This window comes from Symphalangus syndactylus, chromosome 4 (assembly GCF_028878055.3).
Source record: "Symphalangus syndactylus isolate Jambi chromosome 4, NHGRI_mSymSyn1-v2.1_pri, whole genome shotgun sequence".
NCBI classification, from domain to species: Eukaryota; Metazoa; Chordata; class Mammalia; order Primates; family Hylobatidae; genus Symphalangus; species Symphalangus syndactylus.
In genome coordinates, this window is record NC_072426.2 from 44,548,076 (window position 1) to 44,560,637 (window position 12,562).

Consider the following 12,562-nt stretch of genomic DNA (forward strand, 5'->3'; position numbering starts at 1 on the left):
TAACCTGTAAAGGGAGGAACAACCATCCCAGGAGTGTTCTGTGATTGCCCCATGTTTTAGGAAAAACTCTCCTCAAATAGTGTTTTCCCTCTACTCTCATGCCATCACAATCATCAACACAGAAGACTTCAGTGACCAAATGTGTGTGGGGTTTCCCCACCAACAAGCAGTGGACATCAGCTGGGTGTCCTGTAATTCAGTTCCAACACTATCTACCCAGAGACATTGTCAGACCCCACAGGTTGAGGGTTCAGTCTCCAAGACTGCCCCCATCAATCACACCAGGCACAAGTCTGGGCCTCCAGAACTTCTGACCAACTGGCTTCAAGTTGAGTTCCCACGACCTCCTCTTTGGGTTCAATTAATTTGCTAGAGTGGATCACAGAGCTCAGAGACACACTTACTTATGTTTACCGGTTTATTATAAAGGATATTGCAAAGGATACAGATGAAGAGACGCACATAGAGCAAGGAATGAGAGAAGGGGAAGGAGTGCAGAGCTTCCGTGCCCTCCCTGGGCATGCCACACTCTAGGAAGCGCCAGGTGTCCAGCTATCCAGAAGCTCTCTGAACCCTGTCCTCTTGAGGTTTTATGGAAGCTTCATGACATCAGTATTCCTTCCCCCAGGATTGAGACCCTCTCATGGGAAGGTCTTTAGGACCCACTGTCAATAAGGTGGGCGAACATTAGTGAAAGGATACCCAGAGGTCAGAGGCCTGCCCCCTGAGCCCTAACATACCCAATATTCTAACAAAGACTGGAACAAGGACTATGAGAGTTACAGGAATGCTGGCTGAAAACCAATGTAACACCACACCCAGCATTGGCACTCAGCACACAGGTGTTAGAAACAAGTTACTCCTAGGCACTCTTCCTGTGTGGCCTTCGCCCACAGCCGCCCCTCACAGGGCTTTCAGCCTGCCAGTAGAAATCACTCGAGGGCCCACACATGCAGGGCCCTGGGCACACGGCACAGTCCTGACTCACAAAGTTGGCCTGAGCTCCTGGGGGTTGCCCTGGCCTCATTCACCCTTGAACTCCCCAACTGCCACCCACCCTAGGCATTCTTTAAGCACCTGCTGCCAGGTCAAGACCACCACCTTCCAGGACCTGCAAGCCCCACCCAGCTCTGACTGGCACATGACCAGCTATGAGGGCCAGACTGGCAGGACCGTATCCCGTGAGCTCACACCCGGCTGAGAAAACAGCATGGAAAGGGTTTATTACTGGGTTGGGCACAGTGGCTCCCACCTGTAATCCCAGCACTTTGGAAAGCTGAGGCAGGAAGACAGCTTGAAACCAGAAGGCTGAAACCAGCACAGGCAACAAAGCAATACCCCATTTCTACAAAAATAAAAAATTAGTCAGGTGTGGTGGTGCATGACTGTAGTCCCAGCTATTCAGGAGGCTGAGGCAGGAGGTCTCCTGGAGCCCAGGAGTTTGAGGCTGCAGTGAGCTATGATCGCAACACTGCACTCCAGCCTGGGTGAGAGAGCAAGACCAAAGCTCCGAAAAAAAAAAAAAAAAAGGAAAGAGTGTGTTTCTTTGCCTGGTACTTGCCTATTCCCAATTCAACTCCTGAAAAAAGGAAACAATTTGATATATAAATACAGAGGTTTTTCAATAGATCATGTTTATTCCCAAGCCCCAACCAGACATGTTCTATCCCTCAAGATCCCTGAGACCCAGGCTGTGGGCTGGAAAATGAAGGCACAGTGTCAAGAGCGCCCCTGTTGGCATATGAAGACCCAGGGGTGCTGACCTTCAGGGATCTGCCTGCACTGCCCATGGGCCTGGCACAGCAGGAGGCACTCCTCTTTCTGTCCCTTCTGTCTCTGGTCTGCAGAGCAAGGTTTCTGCTGAGATGCCGAGGAAGCTGAGTCCTCTGTCAGCCCTGACTCTGACTGAGAGGCAGACAGGAGCCAAGGCCCCACCGAAGCTCCAGGATAACAATGGCCCTCAGGGGAAGATGCAAAACCAGGCACGGGCCTGCCTTCCAGCTGGCATCTACCTGTCAGGCCCAGAACTTCTGTGCAGTTGGAGTGGGCTCCCCAGAAGGAAAAACAATACAGCTGAGTCTAGTGCTAGGGGGCAGAGAACTGGGGGCTCAAGAAAGCACCCCAAAACGGGCTGCCAGGTTAAGGATCCATGGGGCTGAAGAGAAGTTTGCCCCAGAGCCCAAAGCCCAGACTGCAGTCAGTGGGTGGAGATGAGAGGCAGCCCAGGCCCCTGCAGTGGCTGGGCCCTGATTCCTGAGGCCACCATCACCTCAACATCATTTCCTACAGCAGAAAAAGGTCACTCTTCTTTCCAAAGGTAGTAACACAGCCTCAGAGCTTGCTCCGTGGGGCCTCTGCCAGGGGCCGCTGCAGCCGCCACACCACCCTGACCGGCTCAGCAGCGCGGTCCAGCTCACGGAGGCCACCCAGGTCGTGGGTCTGGCTGTACTGCCGCAGGGCCGGCTGGAGCACCGTGATGGGAATGCTGAAGTTCAGGTGGGGGTAGGTGGCCCCCGTGTTATTGTCCCGGGTGTTGCTGGTGATTATGCCTGTTAAGGAGTCAGAGAGCAAAAGAGGATGTGAGCCAGGGGGCAGAAAGGCTGGAGAAGGGAGGAGGACTACCTCCACCCTGGAGCCCCCAGGGCCTGGTAGGGCTGGATACCACCCCGCACGGTGACAGACGCTGAGCTTCTAGACATGAACACCTGCTGCCCACACCCCTTCCTGGCTTTACGTTCTCCTTAACACTCCCAAAATCTAACACACTAAATAGTTCACTTATTTCACTTGTTATCTTTCTCTCCACCTAGTGTCAGCTCCATAAGGGCAGGACTTTGATGTTTTGTTAATGCAGTCTCCCCAGTACCTGAAACAGTGCCTTGTGCCAAGTAGGCGTTCAACAAAGGCTTGATGAATGAATGAATGAATGAATGAATGAATGAATGAATGAATCAGACCCACAGACATGTTTTGTTTGGCCTGCTCGGTACATGGATGTGTGTGTAGTTTTTTAAAGATAATTTCAGACATACAGAAGTCTTGCCTAAATAAGTGCAGAATTCTATATACCCTTTGACCAGCTTTCCTTTATGTTCATATCTAATGTCACCAAAAAATATTTATCAAAACCAAAACATATACCTTGGTAGAATACTGTTATTAAGTGAACTATAGAACTCATTGACATGAGTTTCACTAGTTTTTCCACTAATGTCCTTTTTCAGTTCCAGCATCCAGTCTAGGACTCCATATTGCATTTAGTTGTCACATCTCCCAAATCTCCTCCAATCTGAGTCAATTCCTCAGTCTTTCCTTATCTTTCACGGCCTTGACATTTTTAAGAGTGCAGGTTATTTTATTTAGTTAGTTTTTTTGTTGTTGTTCTTGTTTTAGAGGCAAGGTCTCGCTCTGTCACCCATGCTAGAGTGCAGTGGTGGGATCACAGCTCACTGCAACCTTGACCTCCTGGGCTCAAGTGATTCTCCCGCCTCAGCCTCCCTAAAATATTTTGTAGAGATGGGGCCTCACTATGGTTGTCCAGCTTGGTCTTGAACTCCCAGACTCAAGCAATCCTCCCGCCCTGGCCTCCAAAAGTGCTAGAACTACAAGTGTGAGCCACCATACCTGGCTTTTTTTTTTTTTTAAATAAACATACAGTTTATTTTTTTGAGATGGGGTCTCGCTCTGTCACACAGGCTAGAGTGTAATGGTGACCATAGTTCACTGCAGCCTTGAACTCCTGGGCTCAAGTGATCTTCCCACATCAGACTCCTGCAGAGCCAGGACTACAGGCACATACCACCATGTCTGGCTCAGGTCAGTGATTTTAGAGAATGACCCTCAGTTGAGGCTTACCTAATGTTTTCTCATGACTATTGGATTGGTGCAAAAGTGAATGCGGTTTTTGTCATTACTTTTGTTTTGCCATTACTTTTAATCGTTTAAGGTTATGCATTATTGGGAAGAATACCATAAAAGCCATGTGTCCTTCCCAGTGTCTCAGCTGTCTGATGTCTGTATGGAGTACTTGTGATGTTCACCTTGATCACTTGGCTGAGGTGGTATCTGCCAGGCCTCTCCAAGGTAGGCTTAGTATTTTCCTTTTTTTTTTAATTAAAAAAAAATTTTTTTAATAAAAATAGAGGCAGGGTCTCACTATGTTGCCCAGGCTGGTCCCATTTCAAGTGATCCTCTTGCCTCAGCCTCCGGAAGTGTTGGGATTACTGGCACGAGCTACCACACCAGGCCTAGACTTACGGCTCTAAATATTACTTATGGCTCTAATATTTCCTCTTTGTAAGTACTAAATATTTAGAGGAAATATACTAAAGTTATGCAAATACAACTTTACTTGTATACTAGGGTGGAACAGATAAGTAAACATATTGTAGACAGCAAGAGCAAGGTTTCTCACTACAGGAGAAAGAAGAAACAAACAAGGAGAGTTAGACTGGACTGGAGTTGGAGGTTTCTAGATGAACTCATGTTTTTTTCTTTTTTCTTTTTGACAGCTAAACAGACTGTGTTTTAAAAACCTGAATGTTACCAAAATTTAAAAATTGATTGATTTAATGGCCACATGTATTTTTTTTAAAAAAGCTTTACATGTCTTGTGAAAATATTAGAATACCAGCCAACGTTAGGCCCATCCTCCTTCATGGCCACAGTCTGCAGTGGCTGAGTCGAGTGCGCTTCAGTTTAGACCCCTCCCCTCCCCGCCCTGTTGTCTTCCCTCATTCATTTGCTTTACCTTTTCAGCCTCTGTTGGCTTTTGAGTCTGTGACGCTTTGACTAATCCAACTCCTGAATTTCACAGATCAAACCAGATTAGATTAGTAGCAGAGAAGGGACCAGAGCCCAGATCTCTTTCCTCCCAGTTCAGCATCCCTCCCTCTCCACCATCAGAACAGCCTGCAAACCTTGGCTAGCTCACTCATAATGCCCACTATTTTCCCAGACAGAGGGTGCACTGGGGCTGGCCACAAGCACTCATGGGATGGGACTGAGGTTCTGGCAAGTGGGAGGACAGGAGGGGGCCAAAGAGCTGGTTACCAAGGAGGTTTCCTGAGTGGTTGGAGAAGAGGGGTCCCCCACTGGAGCCGCTGTGCACAGCACACGTGGTCTGCAGCATTACGGGCGTGCCATCTACCTGCACCACAGCCGAAAGGATGCCTGAGGTCACCGAGGGCCCGCAAGCCTGGCCAAAGACGCCAAAGCCCACCACACTCACAGCCTCGCCTGCCAGGGAAGGAAGGAGGGTGAAGCTGGGGACACCTGTGTTATAGCAGGACTCACACTCCCTAACTCCCATCCCTACCCTCTCCAAACGTCCCAAACCTCTCCACCCTTCAAGTTTCCGCTCAGATACTCCTGCCTCCAGAGAGCCTTCCCCAGGTCTCCTGGCTGGAAGAGGCAGAGAACTCCATTGAGCTCCTAGCACTGTATCTGCATGACCACTTCTGAGCAACAGGCTGTTTCCCAGTCCTCATTCCCTGGACAGGCGGGGCAGTGACTTTTAGGAGTTCCTAACACCTAGCTACATGCTCAATAAATGCTTGTGGAATTCACACCCATCTCCTCCTGGAACTCCTAAGAAGTCTCTTGGTGAAAAGAAATGGTGATGATGGCTATAAGGCAGCCATGACCTTCCTTTTTCCAAGTGCAGGGCATGGGGGTAAGTGCTTTACAGGCAACGTCGCGCCCAGCCCTCATAACGCCCAGAAGTAGGATGCATTAGCCCCATTTCAAAGACGTGGAAAATGAGGCAGAGGACAGTTAACTAGCCAGTCCAAGGACATGGGACTAATAAGTGGCAGAGGAAAGATGCCCATCCAGAGCCCCTGGACCCTTCGTCACCGTATCACACTGCCTCCATGGACTGCGACATCAGTACTTATATGGCAGCATCACAAAGCCTTTTACCCAAATCGTGCCCCTGGAGCCTTGAAAGTGCCACATGCCTCTCTGACCAGCCTGAAGTGTTAAGGAACCCCAAAGGCCCAGCATCCTCACACTACATTGCTGTAGGCACTCAGGGAAAGGGCGTGCTTTATCCTTCACAGGGCACTCCACATGCCCCACCAGCACAAGAAGGGAGGCCTCCAAGGATCTTGACCAATGCCACCCTGACTTCGTGAGAAGGCCCAACACTGATTCTCCTTCCTGAGGCCCACCCTAGCCCAGAGGGGCCCTCCTTCAGGCTGCACCCTTTGTCCTTTACCTTCGTGGAAGTGCTCAGCGGGCACAGGGATGGGGACATCATCCAGGTCCTCCTCCAGGCTCACCACTGCTATGTCATAGGGACATGTCTCCTGAGTGGCAAATACCACACGGCCCCAGATGGCCACACTCCTGGGAGCAAAGGAAACAAATGACAGGCTAGCTTTCTGACTCCTCAGTACTTGGGAGAAATCAAGGAGCTGAGAGTGACAGGAAAAGTCATGGACTTCGAGTCAGAAGATCTGGGTATCAGCCCTGAAATCAACCAGCCAGGCAACTCTGGGCCTGTATCATGTAACCATTCTGTGGTATCTCCAAAGGTGGTTGACAAACTGTGCTACTTCTATAAAGCTTCCTGTACCTGAATAATCAACCTGACACTTAGCACTGTGGGCGAGGTTTGGTGTTAATGCTTTGTGGACATCACTTTATTTAGTCTTCACGACCCTATAAACTAGGCACTGGCATTATCTCCATTTTAGGTGGTATAACTGAGGCCCAGACACGCTCGGTAACATTCCCAACACCAAACAGGAAGTGGGAGGAGCCAAGGCAAACACAACACTTTCCTTCACTGCCTCGTTGATACCCACAACAATCCCTTCAGTTGGTGGGGCAGGTATGACATGGTTTCACTCCTCTGGGTCCCTATTTACATACATGCTAACACTTCTGTAGCACACTACGTGGCAGGCTCCGTTCCGCGACATTTCGCATCAACTCCCAAGGAGGCAGCTTAGACAGATTAAGTGACTTGCCCGGGATCAGACAGGGGCGTCCTACTACACACTCTGTAGGGGTAGCTTCCAACAGACCTGGCAGTCTCCTTAGGAGCAAGGGGCATGTGGGGGGGAGTGGAAGGAATCTGGTGGGGGCCACACACCATGGGGAAACCTTCATCATCAGTCTTCCCTATAAAGTCATGGCTGTCCTATAGGCCACCAGTGGGGACACCTATAGCAAAACTGGGCAGTGTTACCCACACCTGGCTAAGCTTGGGGATTCAGGAAAGAGATGTGGAAAAGCCTGGGCTGCAAGGGTGGGTTGAACCACGTACAGCTGCCTGGGCCACCCCCCTACTTTCTGATTAGGTAGAAACCCACGCTTCACTCAGAAGGGAAGGTCTGGCTAAGCTCTAAAAGATGGATAAAATTAACAAACCCATCTCCTTACCCCAGGAAAGCACCATCCTGGGCCTCTGGGACCTTATCACTTTCAGAGGAAAAGCAGCAGGGTTAGGGAATCTCTGTTCAAAGGGCCAGAGAACCGTGGGGTATGGCGTGCAGGGCTATCAGACAGTGAAGCTGCCCAGAAGAAACTCAGACTTTGAGGGGAGCTCAAAGATGCCCAGTTCCGGATTCAGGTTGTCCCACAGTACCCAAATCCAGAGCTGCTTCGAGCTTGACACCTTGCCCCAGATTCTCCCCACAGGGGTTCTGGATATAAAGGATGAGGGGAGGGTTCCAGATCTCTACCCACTACACGCCCAAAGCATCCGCGTGACACAAGAAAGGCCTGCACAATATTCAAGAGTATTAGGGCTGGACCCAGATCTGAGACCTGGAAAGGGATGAAGTGGGGTCAGCCCTGCGGGCTTACTTGGGGGTGGTGGAGCGCACCAGGACCCTGGCTGCTTCCCGAGGGGACACGTGCCGGCAGGTCACTACAAGGCGGGGTGCCACAGCCACTCCGGAGCCCCATACGGTGCCGCACTCCACCAACACTGCTGCGGCTGCCCACAGGGGCCCAGAGTCTCGGAGGGGCAGACCCCACGGGACGCCCACCTCTGGCGGCAGGAGAGCGGCCAGGGCAGCGGCGCTGGGGGGCAGGCGGCGAAGCGCGTCGCGGGCGGCGCGGAAAAGGGGGGCGGCGGCGCAGAGCAGGGTGAAGCCCACCCATTCGCCGGCCTTCCAACAGAGCGGCGCCGCTACCAGCGCCACCAGCGCCCCCGCGGGCCGCGCGGTGAACACGCCGCCGCCCTCGGTGCCGGGCAGGCAGCGTGCGTCGGTGAGCAGCAGCGGGCCGGCCACGTTGCTGAGCACCCCGCAGCTCAGCGTGTTGAGAAAGATGTCGGGGCAGAAGGCGCCGAAAGGGGAGCCGCAGACAAGCAATGGCGCGCCCTTGGGCACGGCCCCGAGAGGCGACACGGCCATGGCTGGCCCGCGCTCCTCCTCCACCTCCTCCTGGCCTAGCCGCACGCCCAGCAGCGCGAACCAGCCCAGCGCTCTCAGTTGATCCGCCTCCTCGTCCTCCGACACTTCGTCATCCCGCGCCGCGCTCGAGAAGCGCCACTGTTCCGCTGCCTCGTCCCCGAAGAGGCGCGCGAAGTGGGCCCAGAAGGCCGGGCAGCTCAACAGCAGCAGCAGCTCAGCGGGAAGCCGGGGCTGCAGGGGACGCCCGTGGGACGGGGCAGGTGAGCTGGGCTCGAGGCTCGCGCACTGGGGCGTGCACAGCCCTGGGCGGCCCCGCTCTGCGCCGCCCCCGGGACCCGCGGCGGTTGGGGCCCACTGCACGTGCAGGCGCAGGTCGTCGCTGCAACTGTCGCCAGGGAGGAAGAGGGCACCGGCCGCGGTCAGGACTTCGCTGCCAGCTCGCAGGAAGGGGACGAAGATGCCCCCGTGGCAAAGCACCAGGCCCGGGCTACGGCTCAGGATTACCCCGCTGCAGCTCCATGGGCCCGCCTCGGGCTGTCCGGCCCGGGAGGCGCTCACCACGCAGCCCGCCTGCTCGGCCGCCCTCATGGCAGACCCCCACTGCCTTCTCATGGCCTCTACGCCGGACACTCGGGGGCCTCTCCGAGAAACAGCGAGCTAGCGAGCGAAGACCCCTACCCGGTCCGGCTCAACCGGCCTAGCGCCACCCACAGCTGGAAGCGAGAGGCGCAAGCTCTGACTCAGGTCTTCCTTATCGAGCCCGATTGGTTAAGCCCCAATTGACCCGACCCGATTGGCTGGGCTTGTGCCGAGCTCTGATTGGCTACCTATTCTGATTTTTTTTTTCCTCTCCCCGCCCTCGTTGGTTTGTCCAACCGGTGGGACAGAATCTCTGCCCCATTCCCCCGGATGAGCCCCGGGGAGAGTAAGAGGTGTGCGGCGTCACGAGGAATCGGAGGAGAGGAGGGTGGGTCCCTTCAAGCCTAGTCTCTTGTTTGCTGGACTGTGGGAAAGGGAATAGAAATGAGCGCTGACGTGGCCAGATTTGCCCAGGCCATGATAGTACCTGTTAGCATCTGCCCAGGTCTAGGCGACCTTCAGCCTCTGAGCCTTGGGATAATATGGACCAAGGAAATCCTTGGCCAATTCAGTATTTTGAAAATTTAAAAGTAAACCCTATAGCAATCCACTAGGGGGCATGGAACTCTCAAGATTACTCCTACGATTTTTTTTTGCTGCCAAAGCCCCAACACAAATCTCCGAGAAACTGGATTTGCTGTAAATTAAATTGCCCTTTAAATCGACTGTGAACAGTAGCTGAAATAAAAAATTTTAATCATACAGCCCTATATTTTGCAGTGTGCACATTTCACATAACATAACCACCACCCAGAATTTATCTAGGCCAGGGTCCAAATACTTTCTGTAGAAGGCCAGAATGGAAACAGTTCCAGTTTGGGGGGACCATACAATGTGTCTCAAATAGTCAACTCTGCAGCTGTTGCATACAAAAGCTAAAGGAATGGCGGTGGCTGTGTCCCAATAAAAAGATACAGACATTGAAATTTGAATTTCATATAATTGTGTCCAAAAATAGCGTTCTTTAAATATTTTTTCCAACCATTTAAATGTGTAAAAACCTTTCTTTGCTCACAGGCCATACAAACACAGGCAGCAGGCCCGATTTGACCCACAAGGCATAGTTTACCATCTCTAGTGTACACTAACATAAAACTTCTCTACTTTTCCAAAGAAGTACGCTTTAGGACAGAGGAGGATGAACGAGTATGTCGGGGGGGGTGGGGGCGGAGGCGCGGAGCTTCATGATACCCTCAATCAGTCACCACAAGATAGACAGTTTACAAAGGTCTGCTTTATCACTGAACTGATAAAATACACATTATTTTTTTTTATTTTTTTTTTATTTTTTTGAGATGGAGTCTCGCTCTGTCGCCCAGGCTGGAGTGCAATGGCGCGATCTCTGCTCACTGCGAACTCCGCCTCCTGGGTTCACACTATTCTCCTGCCTCGGCCTCCCCAGTCGCTGGGACTACAGGCGCCCGCCACCACGCCCAGCTAATTTTTTGTATTTTTAGTAGAGATGGAGTTTCACCATGTTAGCCAGGATGGTCTCGATCTCCTGACCTCGTGATCCGCCCGCCTCGGCCTCCCAAAGTGCTGGGATTACAGGCGTGAGCCACCGTGCCCCGCCACCATTAATTTTTATTAAGGTTACTATATTGCTTACTATATACAATTGCTACTTAAATTCTCTAAACTTTCTGCCTGAATTCTTTAAATAAAGTTAACACTGCTTGGTATAACCCCAGCACAACACAGGATAATGCTCCCAGTACTCCCAGTGATACAAGCCTGCTAGAGAAAGGAAAACGATTATCCATGATAGTATGAGTCAGGAGTAAAATTAGGCCCTCTTGCCATAGCAGGCAGTCTTCTTTTGGTTCTATGACACAGAAGGTGGCTTGATCACGCAAAATTTCTTTATCCCAACTTCCTAGCAATTAAAGAGTTTTTCTCTTGGTGGAGCACAGGGGCTCACACTTGGAATCCCAGCACGTTGGGAGGCTGAGGCAGGAGAATTTCCTGTGCCCACGAGTTTCAGACCATTTGAGACCAGCCTGGGCAACATGATGAGACCTTAACTCTACAAAAATTTTGAAAACTAGCTGAGCACAGTGGTGCACCCCTGTGGTCCCAAGCTACTTGGGAGGCTGAGATGGGAGGATCACTTGAGCCCAGAAGGTCAAGGCTGCAGTGACCTATGTTCATACCACTGCACTCCAGCCTGGGCGACAGAACGAGACCAACTCAAAAAACAAACAAACAAACTTTCTCTCTAGAGTCCAGTGATTCTCCCTCAATGCTCAAGACTCCAGCATGAACTGTTAGGCACTGGGTTTTTCTGTGTTTACAGCAGACCATGGTAAAAAGAAGTCCCAAGTCACAGCCAGAACAGCCAAAGTAAGATCTGTTGAGTGCTAGGCTCATTGACTGAGCCTAATCTTATTTTCTACTCTGCCTCAAACAAAACCAACTCATTTGCCCATACAACCCATGGCATCCTTTCACAGTAACAAGGACAACAGGACACCTCCAGTACTTTTTTTTTTTTGAGACGGAGTCTCACTTTGTCATCCAGGCTGGAGTGCAGTGGTGGGATCTCGGCTCACTGCAACCTCCGCTTCCCCGGTTCAAGCAATTCTCCTGCCTCAGCCTCCCGAGTAGCTGGGATTAAAGGTGCGTCCCACCAGGCCTGGCTAAATTTTGTATTTTTAGTAGAGATGGAGCTTTGCCATGTTGGTCAGGCTGGCCTTGAACTCCTGACCTCATGATCCGCCCGCCTTGGCCTCCCAAAGCACTAGGATTACAGACGTGAGCCACCGCGCCCGGCAACATCTCCAATACTTTAATACTTGGTTGAAAAGAACTCATTGCACTGTTTCCCACTGTTTGTCCCAGTACTTTAGTTTTATGATCTCATTTGGGTTTTTCTAAAAGCAAGGCTTCCTACAAGCCTAGTAAAGGAAATTCTTTCCTTCCCATTTTGCCAAATGTAGCATTTAATTAATTTTTTTTTTTTTTTTTTTTTTTTTTTTGAGAGAGAGAGTCTTGCTCTGTCACCCAGGCAGGAGTACAGTGGCATGATCTTGGCTCACTTCAACCTCCACCTCCTAGTTCAAGCAATTCTCCCGCCTCAGCCTCCAGAGTAGCTGGGAGCTACTCCGTGTACCACAATGCCCAGCTAATTTTTTTGTATTTTAGTAGAGATGGGGTTTCACCCTGCTCCCCAGGCTGGTCTCAAACTCCTGAGCTCAGACAATCCACCCACCTCAGCCTCCCAAAGTGCTAGGATTACAGCGTGAGTCACCACACCCAGCCGATTCTAATTCTGTGTAAAATGAGTGAAACACAGCTAAACTAGAACTAGTCCTTGCTAGCATGTTAATATAGATTTTGCTCAAACATCTGCCATCCCCATCCTGTTGCAGAGATGACCAACAACCCTGGGTCCACAGCATGTTCCAAATCTCCCAAGTAGTACTAAATCTATTACCTCTAGTACCCCAGCCTCTTTCCCCCTCCTGGTGGCAAAATTCAAGTATCTCACACGCACCCTAAATGTCTCTTCCTCTATGCAGGGAACTTTTGGTTGCCTCCCCAAACAAACG

The 12,562-nt window shown here is 51.3% G+C and overlaps 1 protein-coding gene across 6 annotated transcripts; it reads right to left on the bottom strand.

The window, feature by feature from the left end:
• Positions 1 to 1,617: 1,617 nt before the first annotated feature.
• Positions 1,618 to 12,538, bottom strand: TYSND1 (trypsin like peroxisomal matrix peptidase 1). Of its 6 annotated transcripts, none has more exons than XM_055274561.2 (5): positions 7,819 to 12,538; positions 6,221 to 6,351; positions 5,053 to 5,238; positions 4,751 to 4,803; positions 1,618 to 2,549 (listed from the first exon to the last, which is right to left on the bottom strand). In XM_055274561.2, exons 1-5 carry the CDS (start codon positions 8,982 to 8,984, stop codon positions 2,544 to 2,546), a joined length of 1,542 nt encoding a protein of 513 aa, XP_055130536.1. In that variant the 5' UTR covers positions 8,985 to 12,538; the 3' UTR covers positions 1,618 to 2,543. The 6 variants fall into 6 exon arrangements, with proteins under 6 accessions (XP_055130536.1, XP_055130539.1, XP_055130535.1 ...); XM_055274563.2 differs by having other exon boundaries at positions 2,458 to 2,549; positions 5,053 to 5,149; XM_055274564.2 differs by lacking the exon at positions 4,751 to 4,803 and having other exon boundaries at positions 5,053 to 5,149.
• Positions 12,539 to 12,562: the final 24 nt, after the last annotated feature.